The following is a 24,966-nucleotide window of genomic DNA, read 5'->3' on the forward strand; positions in this document are numbered from 1 at the left end:
GTCAACAGATTATTGTCTTCAAAAGCTACTGCAATATCAATGAAAAATTTCATATCATGTATAGAACATCTCCAAAATTAATTGAAAGAACTAGATAACAAGATTATCAAAATAACTCTTTCAGCAAGAGCTGATATACTCCTTTTTTATTTCATCATATTACATTATCCAACAAGAGAGAGACATCCAAAACATGTACATATTAATGGACGCCAAAGGGGTACCTGAGATGCCCATTTCTGCTCACGTTAGATGAACAATTTGGTCACTGGTGATTCCTTCTCACTCTGATTTTCATTTCGCAGCAAACTGAATCGTTCCCATTTTAGCAAAGCTACACTTGGACATGAACAAAATGAGAAGAAAAAAAAGGTTTAAATAGCAAGGCTCTCTACGTATTTCTTGAGGTCAGTTCTTGTAAAAACACGATCAATTGATTCTGAAGCCTGAAGGGATGGTGGATCGCTGGTCTGAACTCTGAACTCATCAACACACAAAATGGATGGCTGCAGTTTATAAGTTTCAGATTTACTCGTACGAACATTTGCACATTCCACAAGGTAGAAAACAACTGATCAGAAGGGGGATTGGCACAATGGGCAAGTTGATTTATGAGAAGTTGAGAACCACTTGTAAAGGCAAGCAGAGTGAAACTTGTGCTTGCAAGTTTTGCAAGCGAGCCTAGGAAGACTGTGATTTGTTGTGTGGTTGATGCTGTAACAGATAGGGCATTCTTCAACACCAAGAAACTCTTTGTCAAAATTGCTTTTCCATATCCGAATTGCCTCAGCTATTGCACCATTCTGCTAAAAAAAAACAAAGGTTCAACGTAATCCAGCCGATATGAAAAAAAAAATGAATAGATGCAGAGGAATATTTGCTACTCCATCGACAGGACATGGAATGAATTCAAACTACTATAATAAGATTTAACAAAGGCTTTAAATTGGAGAAATATATGCGACAGCTGTGCATGGTTTTAAAAGCACATGAACACTGCATGCAGCTGAAGCATAGCATATTTGCATTGTATGTGTGATCTTCTATTTGCAAATTTTAGAATTAATAATGTCAATCAACTATATTTGCTAATAATTAATAGATATGAGAAATCACGAGTTTGTTTACATCTACTATCAAACAAAATGCAAATGGGATCAAAATCTCCAATTTTAACCAATAAGGAAAGTGAAAGGAACATATATATATGCCAAGATATCATAATTGTCATACTCATTCTTGAACTTTTACCATAACCATTGAAATCGACCTCTGCCCTCTTATTTACATCAAATTGTAGTGTATGTTATTATAGAGGTACAAGTGAATTTGGAGGAACACAGAGGTCGAGAGAGTTCTTTAGTTTCTGATGTTTCTACAATTAAATCTCAAACCAATGGTGATGCTAATGTGAATGTTTATGTTTATAATCTTCAACTAATCATTCAGATTGTTCATACTTGAGTAGCTAGATTGAAATCAAATGACAATAATAACTCAAAAATTATACAGATGTATAAACACCAGATAAACATGCAGAACAGACTTAAACAAAATTGAACTAATTAATGGTAGAAGAAATTATATTTCATGTCCATAAGCAACATTTTCTCACCAAACCTCCCATATGAAACTAAATTGGCAGGTTGCCTCTCCATAACTGCTTCCCCTCCTATTCATGTCAACTCACTAGATTCTTGCATGAGTACTTGTGCTCAATTGTTCCCACAGTTTTCAAAAAATTTTACTAACACTACAAATTTTAATTGGAGTTGAATGAACTATTTACATACCAATTAGCACATTAACCTAAATAAGTAAAATTCCTAATTATGATATGCAATAGGCAAAGTTCTCAAAATTTGACACATTTGAAGAAGCTAAAGCATCAAGCTTAATATTAGTACAAGACCTGATTGCGAACAAATGCTGTCAAAGACAGCAACCATTTGCGTTGTTTTACTTCACTAATTCCCAAACTTCTCGTGCATTCAACATCCACAGGGCGCAAGGGATAGGAACTTGGAAGGTGAATCACAAGATCCATCCCTGTCTCTTCCTTTTTGTAAGTAGCAATTATCTCAGAAGCTGACCTATTTACACTCACTAAGAAGTTGTCATCAGCAAAGACAGTCTCTTTGACCTGTATTAAGAAAAAAAACTTAAGGTGTTTCAGAGTGTAACCAGATATCACGATCAACATACAAATTACAAGTCTAAAGGTATAGCACACAAAAGGGTTCTCAAGTTGATAAGTTCATAAATGCATGCATACTGTGGTTCTTAAATTGGTGAGGCAGGTAATTTTGTCCAAGAAACCATTTCTGACTTTGAACATATAAAAATGTTTTCAATAGAAGCTTAAAATATAACTTCCACTTAGATAAAACAATTTCATAATTGATAAAAATACAAAAACATAATTACTGAATGTAAAAAAAAATGTTAAATTATAAAAATTCATAATTACAAATGAAAAAAAATTACAAAATGCAAAGAATTTTATCAATTCCATCCATCTAGAGTCAGGATATGACCAAAACTGTAATTAAAAAATAGGAAAAATTAAAATGCTGAAAACTTGAATTTCTAAAATACAATACTATATAGTAGTACACGATATAGCATTTGTATAAATTATCAAAATATATAAGAAATATAATAAAAAAATAAAAGTGCACGAAAAAATGGAATATGCATATATATGCAATTTAGTTGACTAATCTTAAGCCGTGCTTTTGCCAAAACGTAAGGAGAATGGATGTAAAATTACAAATAAATGAAACTCTGAAATGATTCATTGAACATAAAGCAATTCAATAACATTATAAAGAAATTACTCAAAAAAAAGGAATAGGCTCATTGTTAGCTCAGACATCAGGTCATGCTTTAATCCTTGGCCCATTTGTACTTTATATCAACCACCAAATATCAGAACATAATTTAACTCATTTTACATGCACAGTTTCAAAGGAAAGCAAGTTGCCTTCCTACAAAGTGCTTGCAATGAACCAGTATCTCTGTTGTAATAAAGCAAATCAACACGACAACAATCTTTATAACTATCAACAAATATCTAAATGATCTTGGTATCAGTCAATGTGAAGTTAGAGATACATATCAGGATAGAATCCAAATTGCAAACACCAACTAGTTGGAATATATAATTTATTAGTGTTTTCATCAAATATGTACCAATAGTTGTACTTCATCATCCTTACAACTGCAATCCTTTACCCAAAAACATATACTTAAGTTTATGTAGCTCTTTATTTATCAGTTCTCGAACTGTAGTAGTAATAACTGCATGGATTTTTCACACTGCATCCACACAATGAGAAGAACCAGCTATCTAATCGAGAATTACATTCTTCTCTCTATCATCAAACTCCTGATAATTCACAAGGGTCATTTGAATTTTAGAAGTTACCACAGCTCTAAATAATGTGAGAAAATCACCACAACCTTCATATTCTATCCAAAGAGCTTATACAATGCTTACACAACATGTTTACATAGAATCTGGGATGATGAAGTTAATAAGAAATTTCAGAACGTTAATATACTTTTTGGTCAATGCAGTTACCTGGGAAAGTTCATCCAAAATAAGAGGAGGACTGCACCAAGCTTTCGTAAAAGATTCGACAGCAGATGACAGAGAACGATCACGCAGACTAGAAAACCAATTACGAACATAAGAGGGAAGAAGATGAATCATCATTCCATATATTGAACCAGCCAGTGAGGCCATTGTATCGATCCTAACAGGCCAGAGTGATTGTACATATAATTCTAGAGAGCATGTAGTAATTGAATGTCTAGCAGCATTAGCAGCATTAGAAGCTTCAACTGCAAGTTCAATTTCTTTTTTCTTTACATTATTTGCTCCACTCTTCAAAGGAATATGCTGGAAAATGCAATCTAATATCGTTGAACTAACTGAGTCCTGTATGTATTGAACAATTTTTTCCCTAGCTTTGGATGAAGGAGGAAATGAATTTAGACAAGAAAGCAAAAGCGCCCAGGCGATAAATACATTCACCTGCAAATTGGGGAAAAATTATAGTGCTATATCAGACCAGATTGCCGGAAGTCTGACAGATACACAAACAAACAACAACAAAAATCAATTACCCTCTCTTGTGATATCAAGTCCATCTCTAGGAGGTCAGCACTTTGTCTCTGTATAAGAAAGGATATCTCATCTCTCAACCAGAAAGTTTCTTCGCTTGATGATTCCACATCCAATGAGAGTTCTGACTCCATAAATGAGCTACCCTCTCTCTCCAGACTACCTTCTGATGCAAGTGACAAACGGCATAGAGGCTCAGAAGAGAGTAGACAATAAGCTGCAAACTGTAACGATGAGATTGGTCTTGAGGAGAAAAGAATAGCATACAATGAACTTATGGAATCCTTGCTAAGACCCCAAAGTTCCATTGACTCCATTGCTGCACTTCTCACTAGCTTAGGAGAATTCCAAACAAATGATGCTATCATACCCCAAAAATGTGATTGTATCAGCCTACTTGAAGCAACAACATTCGAGAAATTCCCACTACATGAGTTTGCAATAGCCTCACTAGCTCCAGTTGCAAAAAACAAACGCAATATACTTGCCATGGTTTGATCTTTCATGTCAGCCCACTTTCCAAGTTTTATGTGATGCAAAGCCTCTGTACTATCCGTTTTTTCATGTTCTTCCAGTTGTGAGAGAAGACATAATGTAACTAATGCAGTAGTTGATAAACTAAATATCCATGGATCATAATTCTGAACAGATAATTCAAGCTTCTTTTGAGTACATTCTAAGCCATTTATAGCTGTGTGGTTAACTATTGCATCATCAATGCTTTCAGTTATCTCTTCCAGCAACAAAACAGATGACTCCAGCCACCTATGTGAATTATCTAACACATAACTCCAGTCATCTTTATCAAATTTTTGCCAGCAATACCCAACTGAAACTGCTATTAGTTTCCCCAAAATAATCTGCTTCTGATTAGTGGCTGCAGAAGCATCATTTAAGTATACTTGCTTTCTGAATAACCTCAGAAGCAAAGTTGCCTCCTCATTGCTCACATTCCTCAATAAACTTACTTCAAATTTCCCAGTTTCCACTGTTGTTCTCAATGGATAACATGATATAACGGCCTGAATCCATTCTTCAACATCTGTCACGTGAACAAACAATGAGAACATGATGTAAATATAGCACAATTATCTTTATATATACAGGTAAACTACTACAAGAAAATGCAATTACCTTGTTCTGTTTTGGCTGAGATTATTGAAGGAAAGGAAAGGGAGTTTTCAAGCCAACTCATGACATATTTTCTTGTTGGGTTTTCGTGTAGAGAATCTTTTGAAATTTCTTCAGTTGTGCCATCAGATTCTGAGTTTTCAAGTGCTGCTGGCATAATAATACTTAAAATGAAAGGAAGAATTCTGAGGCAATACTCCACTGCAGAAGTGCCAATGTAAAGTTTATCCATAAGCTGTTTAAATAATTGAATGGCCTCACGCTTTCCCCAGACTTTTTCCTTGACAAACAAAGTAGAGAGCAAGCAAACTAGGCCACGGAGAAATGGATCATTAATTTTATCAAATTCATCATGCAGAACCTTCCATGAATCAAAAGATGCCCAGTGATCATGAGTTTCATGTGTAATAGCTCCATCAATTAATGTGTTAATAATAGAGAATAAAATACTAGCTTCAGGAATAGAGGTTTCAGTTCTTGCATATTTGCTAAGCAAATGTAAGAAAGACTCTGTTGCATTACTCACTTGCCACTCCCATGAAGAAATGATTTCAGCAGCAAGCCACTCACGTTTGTAAGGAGATGAAAATCCTGAAACAACCTCAATGCGCGGTGAGCCAATAGAAATCTCTGTAAGACCTGCAATTACCACATCGACTCCAAGTCTTGAAATAAGCTTGTCAGCAAAAGCAACAAAACTGTGATTATGGTGTTCCTGCATTATTCCCATTGAGACATCATGTTAATGTCATACTACAGATACTATAACCAGTTCGTCAAGAGGATGCAGCAAATGAAATAGAAGCAAAAGCTTGATCTTTAAAAAATATGCTAGAGTATAACCCTAGGTAAGCATACGAGAAATGCCACAGAAACATGATATAACTAGCAATAAAATTCAGTATTTGTTAATCAAGAGGTATCCATTAAGCACATCAATTATTACATAATTTCAAACAATCGTTTATTACGGATTGAAATCTCAAGCCGTTTTGAACAAAACAAGCGAAAAATTCTGTTCCGCCATGGACCAACACAGGCGAAATACCGTCGCCTGGGCCTGGCGACGAGTCTAGACACATTGCAAGGCCAGGATACGTCACCCAAGCCTGGAGGTGTCGTCCAAGCCCGACGACGGGTCGGATGCATCGGCATGGCTCAGCGGGGCTCGACGGCCTGTCCAAACCCGTCGTGCGGTCTAGGCGACGCATCCGAACTCGTTGCGCAAGTCGCGCAGACAGAATATTGAAACCAAGGTCACGCGGGCGGAACAGCGGAGCGTAGATTGAGGATTTAATTAAAAACTTTAGATTAATAACTTTAATTAACTCTTAGCTATGATTGAGATAATTTAAATAAGTTTAATTAAAACCTAATAAAATTACCCTATTAATTTAATAGATATTAAAATTTTATTTTTTATTTTTTTTAAATATTTAAATTAAATTTTTTTATTTTTTATTAATATATTTTATATTTAAAAAATACTGAAACTATATCGGTATAACACAATACTGAAACTATATCGTTCTAGTCCAGGACCAAAACTTCAACACAGTTCAAAATTTTAAATCATGCATAATTCTAAACAATTGTTTAGACAAAGTAAATTACGATAAAACATTTAGTAACACCAAAAAGATAACATAAAAGCAAAGAACTTCTCTATTAATCAGAAGCCAAAAACACTAAAGTAATTACATCAACAAAACAGGATAACCTTACTCTATGAGAGTCAGTGTGCCCAATTTATTATAACAAATTATATGTGAAACTCATGGTACAATAAACAATCAAACAGAGAAAAAATAAACAAGATCTACACAACTATCTTTTATAATAGGACAAGAATTTACCATTACCATTATTTTCCATAGAAAGGCATTTTTCAAGTTGAAAAGCAATTAAATGAAATCTTTTAGTGCTTTTCATTATCTATCTTTACATTAGTATCCCACCTTTCATATTACACATCTCCCGCAAATCTACACAAAAGCATGTATTTATGGAAAATCTTATCCATCTTAAATGACTTCCACCTTATCCATATCCACTTATCTCCTCAAAACAAAGAGAAAGCATGTCATTATGTGAATTGTACCAAGCTTTCCTGTCTTTCTATATGATAGACAACTAAGAAAGAGAAGGGAAGGGATTCAAAAATCCTACTTAAAGGTATTAAAGTGAAAATAAAAATGAAAACGCATGACATTGGATAACCTGGTCAAAAGCAAATCAGTCTGACCAGTTATCCAAATTGATATGGGAAAATACCAATGGATGACCTTGACAATGCATAGCCTCTTCAGGTGGGAAATCGCTCGACCTCTTGATATTGTATAACTTGATCAGAAGGATATTGGTCGGGCCAATTATTTAAATTGGTAACGGACAATAACTTTAATCTTTACTATGACGAACTACTTCTTAGAGAAGTTCTAGTTCCCAAGGGAGCCAAGGAATTTGTCTTACATTTAGAACAGTATACTTTATAAGCCAAGGACTGGCTAGTTTATAACTAAGGTATGCTAAATCGCAGAATGGTTAAACAATTTACAGCTTATCATAACCAAGTTTCTTGCCATATCACCTTCAGTTACATCTTAACATTATGACAAACTTCCACATTTTTTGAATTCCTACCAAATTGTATGTTTCCAGACAAATGATTAGTCAGATCCAGTAGTCAATCATTTTGAATGTATTTTCTCTCAGAATAAAGCAAGTGCCATCAAATTTTGCAACATCTCTTTCCATCACCAACCATGAAAGCCCACAGAGTCATAATGCAAGGCAATAATTATGGTTGCTTGCAAACAACTATGTCCATTCAATAATGGCCACTTAGCCTCTTAATGCAAGAATTATGGTTGCTTGCAAACAACTATGCCCAACAATAAAAGAAATAGATGCCAAGCAAAGGCATCAACTCTTGTGAAAAAAGTCAAATACAAGTTGAGAAAAACAAATAGAAGGGTAATGCTATTGCAAGTTCAACACAAGTTTATAAAAACACTGTGAAATTACATATATGCAGCATGATCTTAGCGTACAACATTAGCAGACATATATTCAAACATCAAAGCATCAAATTCTAGCATAATTATTCCAAGATATATTTCATACACTCCCCTAACAGTAAGAACTATAAAGAATTTTGCTTATTCAGTAGTATATATCATCATCATCAAATGTGTTTGTTCCAATATTCACAGCTATGTATCACAAAGGCAAGTGTAGTTTTTCAGAGCAATGCAAATAATACAAAATAAGTGGCATACAGAATCCTTACATCAACACTCGATGAAGCTGTCTCAAGCTGGAAGGTAGCAACTCTGCTCCCACTGTCAATGAGTGATTTAACCCAGAAAGGCCAAGATTTTCCCTCTTGGAATAATTGGTCCAACAAAATCTGCATCTCTTTTCTAGTGTGGCATATTATTTCTGCCATATCTAACACCCATTCACAGAATGAAATAGATTCTTTTGGAGAAACTAAATCATCTGAGTCTAGTAATGCAAACCTTACTGTTTTCACTAAAATGTTTTGAAACCTTGATTGTGTCTCACAACTTGTGTTTTTCAAGAAATTAGGAGTTATCTTACGGCGATAGGCACAAAATTTTCTTCCCAAAGCCAACTTGGCATCAACCTGCTCCTTTAAATCATTGTCAAGAACTTTTGATTCCAACAGAGAAATATCAATATCGCCAGCATATTTTGAATAATCAAATTTATCATCATTACAAGTCAGAGCCATCATACAATTTTCCCAATCAAGAACAAATAGGGCTGCTAAGAGTGAAGAAACTAAGGTGCAACTATCATCAATTATCTTCAAGCAAAATATGCTACCATTGAGAACTTCAAAAGAAAATCGAGCCATTGCAAACTTCACTGAGAAAGAAGCTTCTTGTAGCTTAAGAAAATCATTGTGGTCAGAACCTAGAATCAAAGAGCATGCAAATTGAACCCAATGCAATGATGACGAAGTAAGAAGTGAGGTCATTTTTCTCAAAATTCCCTCCCAGACAATGATTAATGTTTCTTTAGGCAAAAAGCAAAGCTGATCATCTTCGGCTGACCCTCCAAGTACAGCACTACATGAAAAATTATCCAAATGAAATGTAAAATAAATACACAACAAAAAAAGAAATTAAAAAAAAACATAAAAAAAATTGTTAACATTATACTATATTCAGTAATTTGGACCACCTATATGCCCACAGATTGTTACTTAACAAGAACTTCTAAAAGTTGTTACTCTTGGATGCTAGCTAAGGAACTGAGATTTTTGCCTTTAATGTTTCTTAGAAGTTTGAAAGTGCAGTTAAAAGATAAACAAGGTTCAGTCTGCATAGAGATGACTACCCAAATCAAGTGCATTTCTCTTCATTCCCATTAGCAATAGAAGTACCCAAATCAGGTTCAGATTCATAAGCATTGAGCTGTCATCCAACTTAAAAAATTTACTTCAAAGTAGTAAAAATTATACAGAAATAACAAAAATAGCATCAGCATTAGCATGGTCATCATACACAAAGAAAAAAGAAAGACATCAAAAAACATAGAGAATGTGTCTTAGAAATTACATGTCATCAAGATGTAGTTGTTACTGATGTAAAAAAAAAAAAAGGATTCCAGATCATGATTTAAGGAAACTTTGGATGATCATATCAATAACTGTGCTTCATTTTGGGAAAAAATTGTGATTACATATATGGTACTTGCAACAAGAATAGCAAAGAAGTTATGATTAGATATGAGTAGAATGAAAGAATAAAAAGGAAAAGAAGTTTAGAAATGTGTTATTAGTATGATTATGTCTGTCAAGCTATGGCATACTCTTGCCCACCCTTTCCTCTCATTTAAAATAGATTGAATTTTTTTGTATTACTCTATTAGATGTCAAACAAGCATTAACCTTAAGTACAGCCTAGCCATTTGCTCACCCATATGGATGTATTGTAACACTATCATAATAATATAAACTTTTTGTGTGTTTTTCCATTGATCTTTTTGAGATATAAAAACCCAAAATTACCATAGAAATTGAGCGTGACAGTTTATCATGGAAATCTGGTGAGCAAAACTTATTGCAGATGAATTTAGCAAGTCGTGGTGCCAATGTTCTGGGGACAAACCAAACTTTTGCAGCCTTCCCAGCTTCTTGCTCCTAATTCTTTTCCTGACCTTCCCAATGAGGATAGCAAGCACCTGAATATTACTAATGTTGTCTGAGGTTTCAGTGAATTTTGTATCATCTACGCAATAAGTGATGATGGCAGACCATTGCTGAAAAAAATAGTCATCTTGAAACAAATCAAGCAGAAAATCTAGTTTTAGATTTCCGAAACTAGCAACTCCTTGTAAACACCATGGAATAAAGTCATTATTGAATGTATGAAGAAAATGCTTCATCTCGGTTTCAATATCCATTGCATTTGGGCTATCAAACTCTGAGAATATTTGAACAGGTCCAAATATTTCAACTAAGATGGACAGAAGCTTGACTGCATCTGGAGAATCCTGCAAAACAACAGATGCCAATAAACATCATCGACGCATGCACAAGGAAACACCTACAGAGGTTGCAAAAGATTTGATAGTTGTGATCATTCAAAAATGAAAGCAAATATCATAAAATTTAAGTTATAACAACATGAGTGCAGAACTCAAAAGATGAAAATTTTCATCAAGCTTAGTTATCTTAATTCTTAAATACGTACAGATTCAAATAACTGTGGGCTAGTATTCACTGCACCTAATCTATGTTCCAGATTTGGTAGAAACTTCAGGGGGCATTTTATCATGTAGCAAGCAGTAATTTTCCACTGACACGAAATTCCAATCCTGAAGCCCAACAAAGCACTTCTGGTAAAGTTAACTGTATCCTTTGCCGAGCTTCAACTAGATGAAATTTTTCATTGGAATGGCGTGTAACTTGTTTCAGTATCAATGCCAAGTGTATTATCTTGACTATAGCCAGAAGAACAAGTTAAAAATATGGCAAGCTTACTTATATTATGAAAAGAAGATCATCATGCAATGCAAACTTGAGCATCATACAAACCTTACTTTTCTGGTACAACAGTTGTATATTGTCCTTACAGAAAATAGTATCCTGCTCTAAGCAATGGGACACAACAGTAAACAGCATTTCTAATAGGATCTTCATGGAAAACAGAAAATTCATTTCGATGAACAAAAAATCAGCCAAAAAAGGAAATAAAAAATAGACAGTATTTATCTACTTTGTCCTGAACTCACCATAGACTTAATCACAGGGAAGGTGCTAAAAAATAATGGTCGGCCTAAAAAGTGCAAGGGCCAATCATGACCTTTCGGCAAAACAACTTTATCAATTAATAGAAAAAATCTGACAATTCTTTCTATATACTCATGAAAATTTTGCAAGTAATCCCCTTCTCGAATAATTTCAAGACAGTCCTTTTGAAACGATGTACAGAAAACACTTATCAAATTTTTATCCTCTTGGGAGATCTCTAATAGAATTCCAATAATACACCTCAATAACTCTTCAGTAAACACTTGATGGCCACTATTAACTCTCTGTTGTGACCTTTCGTGAGACAGCGAACTGCCACCATCAGTTGAGATATCGGACCTTGCTTGTGAACTTTCATCTTGCTTTTTCATGCTAGCTGACAGCAGATAGTCATTCAATAATAGTTCTACAAGAATATCCTTTATCAACTTGATAGGAAGTTCACTTTGGTCATCTTTAGTTTTACAATATCTGAAAAAAAAAATCATGGAAGAATATGTCAGTCAACAAAAGTGAAAGATCAAAGAGACACAAGATTGTAGTAATTTGAGCGATCAGTTATGCAAGGCATATACCTTGATACATTATGTAACACCCAGAGAAAACATTCTTTAAATGCACCAAATAAAGCCTTGCTATCAGCAAGCAAGTGGCATGAAGAATATCTTCCAGCCCAAAGATTTTGAAAAAAATAATCAACAAATTGCTCTCCAAGGTTTACATCAGTAGGTATGGAATCCAAGAATAGCACAAGTACTGGATATGAAACTTGTTGTGATCCATGACATCCATTTCTTAAGAAATGCCAAAATCTGTTGAGGACAACTTTCTGGGTGTTACAATATGACCAACCATTTGGGATTTTTTTTGAAAAGAGCAATAACATATCCCACATGGAAGAATGGCAAGATGCATCCTTCTCTTGCAAAACACCAAGAATGGCAGTTGAAAGCACCTTCACATTTTCTTCATTCAAGACATGTGGGATATTTTTTATAATGCTAGCTAGGATGGAATATGTAGCTGTACGAATACTGGGATACTTGGATTTCATATGTTGAAGAAAACACTTATGCATAGCGAGCATATTTTCAACAAAAGATACTGCAGCAGTCCTTGCTCTGGATATAAGCTTTTGATCGGACGAACAATTTCCATTATCAGAGTTTGGCATTTTTACAACCAGTAAAATGTCAATAAGGGTTGCTATTGCCAATAATGAAGATGAAATTGCCTACAAAAAGAAAGTACCCTGAAATGTAAGTAAAAGATCATGGAAATAGAACCAAACAAACAAAAGCTAAACAATAACAATGTGCTCTAGAGGAATGATTAATAACAAGAATTGAAACTATAGGTAGTAGATAGAAACCTTGTAAACTATGATAATATCTAAGATTCCTTTTTCGTGAGTTACCTTCTTCATATTTGTGCTAAATATCTATAGCACCGGATTATAGTAATTGATGGCTACATACTTATATAAATAGTAGAGCACATCTCAGTAACAGGGATTGTAACACAAACATACTAACATCAGAGTAAATGAACAATTGTTAACAAAATGAAATATATCCTCTCTCCAACTCCAGAGATCCAGAACTTCCAAAATAAATGTTACCTTGAAGAGTCCTGTGGAGAACATGTTGCCTAGTTGAATCAAATAGTTTGTTCACATATGTACTTCCAAGATGAATAGCTGAACTTAGTGAAGCAAAGAGATGCAAGATCATATCAGAATAGCTTGCATCAAGTGTGCAAAATGCTACAAATGTCATGTGTAATACTTGCAAATGATAAAAAGCAAAAAACACAAAGTGTTCTATCCAAGAACTAAAAATTTTTGTCATCTGTTCCGACAAAAAGAAACCACACTAGACAATAAAACTAATCTAAAAGTCAAATATCAATTAATTAGTTGAACACCTGTAATATGCTAAAACAATGTAGAACAAGTTCAATGGAAGTTTAATATTAAAACAAAAGGGAGATCCAAACACCTACTCTTTGGTGCATATCTTCCAACTCATCAGCAGGTATGACTTTATCAAACATCGCTTGTGGTGTTAATTTCAAATTTTCATCTAAATAGAGAAAAATCTCATTTACACAAAACATCAAAGCATCCAGCCTTCGTTCTTGCACTGGAAAGGCTGCCTACAATAACATTAGCAAAGTTACTACAGAATTAGGGAAATTTAACTAGAGCAATGGCTAAAAATATGTAGGGAAATATAATATCGCTAATGATAACTTTGCATACAAGGGAGGAAAAAATTCATAGTTAATCGACAAATAGCTAAAAGTATAAAGAGAGCCTCTGTGAGCCTGATTTTTCCTTCATCACTGTTAGACATGTTTAGAGCAATCAGTATAAGGTAACTTGCTTGATTGAGGTTTAGTTGGGGCCTATTTGTAATTAATTGGACTTGGTTCCAGTTAAACTGGTGGCTTGCTGAGGTTTAGTTTGCCTAGGATTCATGTTGAGCGCGAGTTAAACAGAAACCTGTTCAGTATGGACGTTTTAAGGGTGAACCCGAACTTAACCAACTCAAACCAAACCCACATTGATCAATGAGTCAAAGACAAAATGTTAATGGGAGGAGGACAGTTCATCCACACTCCCCAGTCCTAAGGCTCTGTTTACCTCTAGAGGAGAGAGAGAGAGAGAGGAGAGAGAGAGAGAGAGAGAGGGGGGTGGTCAACCATGCCCTGCTCTATCTTTCTGCAATTGTTGCCATTCAGATGTTCAACGGCTTGGGTGAGGAAGTCAGATGGGAAGCGGTGGTAGGCTTGAAGGCACATTGGGATTAATGGCTCATGGTAGTTGAGATTGGAAGAAGAGGGTTTGTGAGGCGGTTCTAGGAAACAGAGGCGTCAGCAGTTAAGGCTCAACAGTATGTGGTTGTGAGCTAGACAACATTGTCATCAACGTGTGGGGAGTCAGTATGCAGCATCTATATGCTTGCTGTCTTCTTTAGCCCTCGTTTTTTTTTTTTTTTTTTTTTGCTCCCTTCACTTCTGCCCAGTTTCGGGCAAAAGAATTTCAGGGAAGTCACCCCTTCCCTGACAAGTTCCTCCAAAGCATTAAAAGGGAAATACAAGATTGTGTCTCAGAAGCTGTTCAGCAACTCCCTCCACCAAAATCACCAATAATGCTCAATTCAACCCCACAAACAAAGCAACTCCTCTAAGTACGCTCAGCAACTCCCACTTTTATTGCTTGCAAGCGTCACAGCACATAGCTCTCTATCTCTTGCCTGAGCATTGTAATTTCTCCTTTCCTTTGTGCCCACGGCCAACCACAACACCACAAACAACCCCACAATCAACCCACAAGCACAGCTAAATGCAGCACAGGTTCCTCCTCTTGCTCATAGGTTGCCATGTAGCAGGCCCTCATAATCCCTTCCCCACTCCAAGGTGACAATGCGCATCTCCCTCTTCTCTTGCAAGAGTTAATACCCAATAGTCATATTTGTCACATCCCAACTACCACTTTAACCTCACAAAAACACTCTCCTTATATGCACACCATTGCGGCTTCGCCAACAACGTCATCCCATGTCGCAGCCAATAGTGGTACATGCAGACTCTTCTTTCCCATAGCATATGTAATGATTATATGTATGTACAGTATAGCTGGCATAGAATTATAAAGCAAAAGCCCCAACAAAAATCCGAATAACCTAAAATACCCACATAATGCTCCATTTAGTAAAAACTCCTAATTAAGGCCCCATAAAAAGATAATTCTGAATTATTCTCAAAACCATATTTCAGTCCAAAATTGTTCAGATCAATGCATGAACAATGTTTTCACCAAAACATTGTTATACATGAATTATTCTGAGGGTAAGATTGGAATTGCGTTTTGTATGGAGTCACAATAAGAAATTTGAAGAAAAGGAGTTCATGTGGATGCTTCTAAGCATTAGTGGCCCTTTTCGAGGTTCTTCCCTAATTAAAAAGAATGATGAGTATGCGGCATGAATTTCAAACCTCTAATGACTGCCTAGCAGCCAGAGAAACTTCTGGAACTGGATCAAATTGAGAATACCACCAAGGACCCATCAAAGACTTCAAATGTGGAGCCAATCCTTTCCTGCATGAATAGTTCAATATCATCAGTACTTTACACACCAGAAGCTTTTGCAACATGAACAATATATTTAAATACAAATAATTCAAAACAGGAAAATAAGCATACATTGTTAAGGTGCTTAAAAAAGAAAAAAATCTCAAACTTTCCGGAAATAGGAATAATTTGCATAGTAGTAAGATGTACAATGTGGACTAATGTGCCAAGATCCTGTATTATCCAAGAGATTAGGCATAAACCTAATGTTGTGTTTACTTGGAACAGAAACAAAAAAAGAAAAGAAAGGAAACAAACTGAAATAATCAAATCTCTTATTTGAATGAAGGAAAAAAATAGATGAAGGAATCTTTTTGGCATCCAATTCCTCTATTTTGTTTTTGCATGAACCAGGCAGAAATCAGAAGTGAAATTTAAGTATCCAATAGAAACAAAGAGGGATAATTCAATATAAATTCAAAATTTTAATTTTTAGTTTCAGTTTCATCAGATCAGATTTCATATTTGTCTCAACTCTCAACACTATTTTCTAGAAACTAAGAATAGATTCTGAAAAAGCTGAAAGTTTTAGTGAACTAAGCACAGCATTAGCAATTCACAAACTAAATAGGACACCAGAAAAGGGAAGAGAAAAAAATCAAGATTTCTTTTGTATTATTAATTAATCTTCTTTTAGACAATAACATTAATTTTACATTTATGGTATCAAAGACCCCCCCCCCCCCCCCCCCCCCAAAATAAATATCTGTGTATTTCTCTCTTTGTTCCTACAAAATAAATATCTGTGTATTGCATAATGCCATGAAAGGGCTACTACAAGGTGATGAGTTAGGGTTTTATTGTTTGACGATTTAGTTTTTACATGAAAATATATTTGTCCCATATTGCATAAATAGTAATACAAGGTCAAAGAAAGGGCTACTACAAGGTCAAATGTAATGGCTGAAACAAATTGATAAATAGTAATACCAAAATTAATAAATTTACCAATATATCTCATGAAGAAAAATATGGGGACACACAGAGAGAAGTGAACTCTTTATTAATTCAAGCTGTGTTACATGAAGCAAAATGAACTAAAAGAAAGATTCATTCATATTTGTCCCATATTGCATAATGCCATGAAGAGGGCTACTACAAGGTCAAATGTATAGATGGCTGAAACAAATTGATAAATAGTAATACCAAAACTAATAATAAATAATAATACCAATATATCTCATGAAGAAAAATATGGGGACACACAGAGAGAAGTGAATGCACTATGTGAGCAGATCCAACACATGCCAATCTATACAATGTGCTGGCATAGGTCAGCATTGATACCAAAATTTCTATCATAAGACAAACCAGTATGGAAAACCAGAATGGCTACTGTAATGGACCTAAGATCCATGTGACTCAACCCATGAAACAGGGAGACTTAAAGGTTTTCTCAGAAGGATGATGGATTGCACAATCTAAAACATTAGTTTCACTTTTTGTGTTGGGCAGTTGGCTCCTAGCATTTCATCCCAAGGATTTTAGTTAGTCACGATATGTGTAAAGGCTAACTATACCTTGGCCAGTATTTGTGGTCTGGATGCAACCCATGTGTAAGAAGTAAGACCCAAAAGAACTAATCTGAATAACTATAACTTGGTCAGGATTTGTGGTCCGGATGCAACCCATGTGTAAGAATTAAGACCCAAAAGAACTAATCTGAATAACTATACCTTGGCCAGGATTTGTGGTCTGGATACAACCCATGTGTAAGAATTAAGACCCAAAAGAACTAATCTGAACATTTAAGGTAGTTGGTGACCAACATAATATCTACGCTGTTGGTCTGCAATTTATGTCAATCTATCAAACAGTATCACAAACCCAACTCTTATTAATTTTAATACAAATGTACATATTAAAAAACAGTTACCAAAATATGGAATGGTACTTTGCTTTAGCTTTCTCTCCCTAAACTGATTCATAAATAATAAAATACAAGAATTACAATTAATAAGCATTATGAGTTACTCATAAACCACCAAACCAATGCAAACCTAATGGCCGTAACAAGAGCAGTCATTGTGTCATGCGTAGCTCGGCGGACCTCTCTATCAAAATCATGCAATAACTTCCTGTATTCAAATGCCTATAAAAGAATATCAGTAAAGCATTTGCTGTCAAATAAGCTGAGTAGAAAAAAATATAAAAACAATTACTTTTAGTGGGACAACAGTAAAGTTGTGCATATCATCCCTATGCAGTATATATTAAAATAGAATCAGAAGTAATTAAAAAATGTACTCGCGGTTGGAAGTGAAAAAAAAATGTTGCTATCTAGGTAAACAGTAGATAATATAGGAAGCAACATTCCAAGGCAAAAAGGTAAGGACTCATTAAACAAAGTGCTTAAGAAAAAATGGACTTGAATCATTATTAATGAATACCAAAGTAGTAACTAGACAACATAACATGAATCACATAGAAGCATACTCCAACAATTAGGCATGGTACGCCATGTAATTATAAATCAATTTCTATAAAACATTAAGTACATATAGATATCTAGTATCACGGCATAATGATCTGTTTATTTGTGTATTCCAAGAACAATATTATCACAGGATAATGATTTGATACTGGCATGTTTCTATCACTTAATTTACAATGGTCAAAAGTGATTGGGACCTACAATAAGCAATCACCAGAAGACGGTTATAATCTGCTAAGGATGAAACAGAACTATCACAATGTCTTGTCAAATTACTAGACAAAAACGACCATCTAGTTGCTAGTGACCATCAGCCAATCAGGTCAACCACTGAAAGGTTTCACTAAAGGCTATCAAATTATAAAACAGTGAAGTTGATATAACTGTGATGTGTTCATACCAATTAGGAAGAAATTCATTTTGGATATGTGTTAGCTGGCACCATACAGAGAAAAAGCAAGATTGAAGAGAGGACTAAAGATATCCCTTTGATGCTCAAACGCTAATTAAAACCAGAACAAATTGAATTTATGTCAAACACTAAAGCATCCATGTCAAACACTAAAGCATCCAAGAAAATGCTAAAAGTTACTAATGTTGCTCAAGAATGGAGGAAGAACTATACCCACTGTGGAATAATTTGCACTAATTCTTCAGGAGGTCTTTCCTTAAAAAGAACTGCCAATGTTGTCAGAGCTTTTAGCTGCACAAAAAAAAAATGTCAATAAGTAGGCTATAAGGTTTTTATAAATATCAAAACATCACATAAGCAATGCAAACCAATGACTTATCAAATATCAGTTCAAGATTTACATGGAGGATTGCCTAAAATGTGGAAGCTATCTCAGTTTTCTAATGTTTCTACTGTCCACGCTTTGGCCTCTGCAAACCATACTTCATTTCACCACCCTCATCCTTCAATCAACTCCCTCCCTTGACCCCTATTCTTTGCCCCTCAATTTTGTGACATAATAACCATCCACCCACACCAATCAGCATTAGCATAGTGAATTAGCATCCGCATAATCATTTAAAAAATTGAGTGATTCTTTGGCCGGTTATACTGAGAAAGATCTACGAATAGTATAGGCAATACATAATTTTGCAAGCATTTCAAAATAATAATGGATTGTCTTTTTGTTAAATAGTTATGAATATTATTATTATATAGCATCTATCTTCTATAATTTATCATTACAACGTCAAATTTATTCATGCCAAAAAATTTTAATCTTTTAAAGATTGGCCGGCTCACTTATTTATCTAGCCATGTCACTAGTATTAGCACACTTTAGAGGCCACTAACTAGCTCTAAGATCAACTCAAATGCTTCTCCTGTACAACCTAGGTCATCCTCTCATGGCACCATAAGAAGGTAGCATGTAGACGGTGTGCATTATGTTCAGGGCATCACAAGTGGTAGGTATGTGCATTACGTTCATGGCATCACAAGTGGTAGAACCTATAGTACTGAGAATTTGAGCATTGGATAGCTTCATCCCCTTAATTGCAGCACTCAGTAACATATTCCTCCAAGAACTTTGTCAACCAATAAGGATTCTCAACTACTTAGTTGATTTCGTATCAACAAAGCTCATGATCGCACTGATATCCAAGTACACCACATTCAAGACCATATTAGCGCACCTATGGCAAAAGATCATGATTAATAATCTAATGCTTCATAACTACTCAAAAGCAAAGGTAAAAACGCTAAAAAACAAGGACAGAATGATAAGACAACGCATGAGACCATGAGGCAATCAAGTGGTGAGCATGGAGTACATGCAATTGATGAAAATTTTCAAGGTGTACTGAATGTTGCCACTGTGTTGAACAGCAAAAATAAAACAATGTTATGCTTGTATAATTGCCTTTCATAAAACCAATGGACATCGAGGTCCATGAGAGCAAACTCTCCATTACATGATGGCAAACACCTTCCTCATGAATGCCATGTCATTGTCCTTTAGAGCATGTCAAGTAATGTAGTGGATGAGAAAGCATGGCAACAAAATCTTAGAAGGCAAAGATGAGGTTATAAAAGTTAAAGGAGCAACAAATGTCTGTCCAATATTGCAACAAGTGGCCTATGTAGGCTTGTCCATCATGCTTGCCTAATGAGGCATCTGTTTGTAACACTATAAGATTAAAACAGTAGGTTTCTAATTTTGGATACCAATTTGGTAGTTTGGCTAAAAATTGAGTACCATTGATCAATTTTCCCAAAAGATAAACACTGAAATCAATTTTCACTAAGTTTTCCTCAGGCTTCCACCTTGCAGCCCCTTCCTCTTAAATATCCAGTATTTTTCTTCCTATTTATATCTGTTACGTCCCTTTGCCAACAAAATATCTTATTTTGCATCTACCTAGGAAAGCATATTGGACTCATTTTCTTGAGTAGAATTAAAGTAACCATAGGGAGAGAGATCCTACAGTTAACTGCCAACCATTTTCAGCACTAAGATTCTATAGAAAATCAGAACTAGGACCAGGAACAAATAACAAGATCACAATTGTATTGATTAACCATTTTGTCCTAGTCCTTTGGCTTTGACTTCACGGATCCTAGTTCAAATAATGTTTATAGGGATCCTGGACATTGTCATTTGTTTATCATTTTCAAGCCTTTGCAGCATTAGGCATCTCCTACCCCCTACCAAAGGCACCAGCCAATTTTGGAATCAAAGTTTGCCCTTGTTTGATTCAAACACTGCAAGTCAATGAAACTATTTAAAAACTGTGATACTAAAATTTGAAGGCAGTGAAAAGCTTTTACCACACCACGAAATGTTAACCTTGCCCTGACAATTTGATCAGGGACTCAATGGCTGCTTCGCTTAAACAACTAAAGCAAGAAAATGACTAGAAACTAAGAATAATACTAATGTAGACAAAATCTGATCTCATAGCCATTTTCTTTGTCTTTTTACTGTCCTTTTCTATAAAATCATTTGTCATGTCAATTCATACCATGCTTATTTTGGGAGTCTCCGCGACTTCTAATCAAAAATTGGTGATGAGTGATCATGAGGTGCTTCTTCTGTACGTGTCAATATTTAAGTGAATTTATTTATACAAGCAGCCAAAGAGAAACCCAATGGTCATTTCCATAATCTAGCAAGATTATTGTGCACCAAATGTAATTTATGATTTAAGTTTTCTGAGTTTTCCTCGCCAAAAATGATTTTTTGCAAGAAAAGGACTATCCATAGAATCGCAAGACAGAATTGTCCAATTTAAATAGACACTTGCTTGTGTAGTAAAAGTCCAAATTTCCAATGGTATACCAACTATAAGAGTTTTCCAAGTTTCTATTTAAGTCATCTTAGACATGAAAAACTGAAACATATAATGAATGGATTTCCAACATGGGTTATGAACAAGGCAAAACAATGGCATTATACTCTAGGCAAAATTGCATTAGGACTTTTTGAGTTTTCCTAACCAAAATTGATTTTTGTAAGAAACGGTCTATCTATGAATTTGCAAGACAGAATTTTCCAATTTAAATAGACACTTGTTTGCGTAGTGAAAGTCCAAATTTCCAATGGAATACCAACTATAAGAGTTTTCCAAATTTATATTTAAGTCATCTTACACGTCAAAAAATGCAACATATAATGAATGGACTTCCAACATGGGTTATGAACAAGGAGAAATAATGGAATTATACTCTAGGAACAATTACATTAAAGAAAGTAAAAAAACAATAGTCAAACTTGATCAAAATTTTACACAGGAATGGTAGCAATTTATATCAAAATGCCTGGTAAATAAATTCTATGAGAACTTTGCGAATGAGGATAATGCATTCCATAACACAGGACTATGACTTCCATTGCAATTGACAATAAAGATGCCCATGAAAAAGATCGAGAAAAAATTAATCTAGATGTTCTTCAGGAACAAAGCCCCATTAAATTACCTTTGTTGTCGGATCTTTCCTTCCAAGCCGCTTCAAGTGTTGTGCCATTTCACTGTCAACATCCTGCCATAACAATTTATGGCTCCAATAAGCAAGCCTGGATCTTATAACTTATAATGAGCATATGACTTAAGAAATTCGAAAGAGAAAGCAATGTATCAATGTGTCATATAAGCTTGAGTATTGAAACAGAAACAACCAGAAGTCTGGATAAGATCATAGAATGACTCGAAAGGCTTCAAATTCCTCAATAGAAATCATCGTTAATGCACTTGTCTTCAGTTACAAAAACAATTATTTATTGAACATCAACCCCCCCCCCCCCCCCCCCCCCCCCCCCCCCCCCCCCCCCCCGATAAGATGGATTTCAATCTGTATAAGATATCTCAAATGAAATTTATGCACAATTTGTTGATTGTGCCCCACTAAGAACATGTGATTGTAGAATTTTATGTTTAATTACTGATAAACAATATATCTTTGTTGGACTACCTTTGTGTTCTTTATGAATCAATTATTAGCCTTGGAAACAGCACGATGCCATAAATGGTCACATGACTGGCACACTATTTCCATAAAAGCCATTGTCGCAGTAATGTAATTCCAGTAGTACTATAGACTTTTTCACCTTTACTCCAACCTTGGTTGTTGACATAAATGGGGGAAACGCTGCTAATATGTATCGCTTAGAATATATGACTCATCTATATGCATGCTAGTTCAATGGTTTAGAAGTTTTTAGCAATTCTACTGAAAGTAGATCGTTCAAAACACATTTTAGAATATATAATAGGACAGAATTCACAGAAAAAGGAAAGAAAAAGCAACACTACAATAATCTTTCAGGTATAAGACTGGTTGATCAGGGACGCCAGACATATTTTCACTCAATCCTTTGCGTACTTAAAAGAAACATTTGGCCAATCAGTCAGTACACGAATATAAAATCATATCAAATATGCATACAGTTAGATGGCTAATCACCTAAATGAGGTCAAACTGTAGCAATGAATAAAAAAAGGCTGACAAATTAACCAAGACTTCCCAAGGCTGATAGCAAAAATACCAAAAATGGCACCGAATCCTCAGCTGACGAAGAGGAATCAACTCGAGAACTCCCCAAGTAACCGCCGAATCCAACAGTCGAGACACCCGACGGCAGCAAAGAAGCAGCCAAGCTAAACATGACCACAAAGAAAAAAAAACAATAAGAACAATCAAATCCCCAAAACACATCGAAATCCGACACAAAAATAATAACAAAAACTCGTAGGACGTAGGAAGGGTGGGTTAAACCTGCTGCTAGAAGGACGCGACTTGCTCCTCGCACCATCACCCTTCGGCTTCCCCATCCTCTGCGGAGGCCACGCCCAGGCGGCGGAGCGAAGTTGCCGAAAACCCTAGAAGGCGCGCGGAGCCAACGGCAGAAGAGGGAGCGAAGACGGCGAAGATTTATTCTTACCGTCGGACGATCGAGGACGAAATCGGCTGTCTGTCCGTCCTTCGAGCGACGCATCAAAGCCCAACATGGAACGGACTACCCTGGCTAGTGGGCTGGGCCGTCGTTATTTAAAAGAATGGGCCTGAACAGCTGCAAGTCACGTGACAACCCAGCTGTTAGGTCGTGCGTGCCCTGACCTCCCAGTCATCCTTTTGTTTTTTGACAGAGCCTGTTCGGCACGTGACCGACCGAGCGGGCACTTGGCGAATCACGTTGCGGCGGGCGCCCATGCAAAACTACAAAACGGCAAAGGCATTGCCCCTTTCCTTTGCTAACCGACGTTTCAGTTTACCCGTCGTCCCAGGCGTCCATACCTCACCATGTCGACATTTGTGAGCCCCACCCGCCCCGTCAACGCCTCCCTCCACCATGCTACGGCGCTGCAGCTCGCAGCCATGAGCACATCATGTCCTCATCCACGGGCCCCGAACAAGTAACCGCAATTAATGAAATAATTAATCGCTCAGGGCGAAGATCAATTAATATATATCTCCAGAGAGAGAGAAGAAGAAGAAGAAGAAGGAAGGAAGGAAGGAAGGAGGAGGGATGGGGAACCTATGGGAGGAGGTAATGTACGCAGTGATGGGGGTGGCGATGAGGAAGAGCATCTGCAGGGTCCGCGAGATGACGCAGACGGCAGCGGACTTCATCTTCATGCTTCACACGGCAGTCCGCATCTCCGGCGTGGTTCTCCGGCGACGGCCGCTCCCGGCGAGGCACTAGCTAGCTCCTCCACTTGTCGTCCATGATGGATTGATGGACAGTGGCCAGGCACGCGCGCGCGTGCAACGACGACGACATGTGTACGTGTTCTGTAATTTTGAGGGTTTTGATCTCCATTGCTAGCTCATGCACGTTTATGGACTTTCGATCTGCTAAGGATGTTATTATTCTTTTTAATTGTGAAGCACTTTGTGAGATATGTGATATGATTCATTAACTCTGTATATATATAACCATTGTTATATATGTCGTCGAAAACGGAAATTTTTCATGATCAGTACTTCAAGTTTTGTGTAGAAATATTATGAAGTGTCATGTTTCATAAATATTGATCAACGTCCTCTTTTTCGCTGTGATTATATTCCAGACAACACTTGACAGCAGAATCACACATTTAATGAATTTATTTAATTTTGCTCATGAGTCCTATTTGAAGGGAGGACATGTGATTATACCTAAATTATTTCTCAAACGGTTAGTTTTACTTCTCTTGTCCTGGATCGTCAATATCTTTCCTCGTTTCATTCAATTTTGCTTGTCAATCAGATTTGAAGGGAGGATATGTGATGGTACCCGAATTATTTCCTTCTCGATTGGTATTGGATTGTCAATATCTTTATCTGAATACTTAACCTTCGTCTAATAACATTCCATCGTACTCGAAAATATTACTCGAGATCGACATCC

The 24,966-nt window shown here is 35.9% G+C and overlaps 1 protein-coding gene across 2 annotated transcripts; it reads right to left on the bottom strand.

The window, feature by feature from the left end:
- Positions 1 to 100: 100 nt before the first annotated feature.
- LOC141839461 (E3 ubiquitin-protein ligase listerin) lies at positions 101 to 23,463 on the bottom strand. Of its 2 annotated transcripts, XM_074727208.1 has the most exons (16): positions 23,352 to 23,463; positions 23,122 to 23,233; positions 22,056 to 22,118; positions 18,750 to 18,827; positions 17,691 to 17,782; positions 15,555 to 15,657; positions 13,557 to 13,709; positions 12,128 to 12,786; positions 11,534 to 12,023; positions 10,308 to 10,792; positions 8,556 to 9,363; positions 5,267 to 5,978; positions 4,135 to 5,174; positions 3,587 to 4,042; positions 1,913 to 2,143; positions 101 to 803 (listed from the first exon to the last, which is right to left on the bottom strand). In XM_074727208.1, exons 1-16 carry the CDS (start codon positions 23,405 to 23,407, stop codon positions 576 to 578), a joined length of 5,766 nt encoding a protein of 1,921 aa, XP_074583309.1. In that variant the 5' UTR covers positions 23,408 to 23,463; the 3' UTR covers positions 101 to 575. The 2 variants fall into 2 exon arrangements, with proteins under 2 accessions (XP_074583309.1, XP_074583310.1); XM_074727209.1 differs by lacking the exons at positions 18,750 to 18,827; positions 22,056 to 22,118; positions 23,122 to 23,233; positions 23,352 to 23,463 and adding an exon at positions 17,567 to 17,609 and having other exon boundaries at positions 17,691 to 17,779.
- Positions 23,464 to 24,966: the final 1,503 nt, after the last annotated feature.

This window comes from Curcuma longa, chromosome 11, assembly GCF_044706935.1.
Source record: "Curcuma longa cultivar G26 ecotype Majalengka, Jawa Barat chromosome 11, ITB_CL_G26_1.1, whole genome shotgun sequence".
Classification (NCBI taxonomy): domain Eukaryota; kingdom Viridiplantae; phylum Streptophyta; class Magnoliopsida; order Zingiberales; family Zingiberaceae; genus Curcuma; species Curcuma longa.

Excerpts from the sequence above, each read along its gene's own strand:
- LOC141839461 (XM_074727208.1), bottom strand. The coding sequence starts at position 23,407 with ATGGGGAAGCCGAAGGGTGATGGTGCGAGGAGCAAGTCGCGTCCTTCT. Across the intron at positions 23,234-23,351 it reads TCGCGTCCTTCTAGCAGCAG|CTTGGCTGCTTCTTTGCTGC; the intron begins GTTTAACCCACC and ends GGTCATGTTTAG. Across the intron at positions 804-1,912 it reads CAGCATTTGTTCGCAATCAG|AATGGTGCAATAGCTGAGGC; the intron begins GTCTTGTACTAA and ends TTTTTTTAGCAG.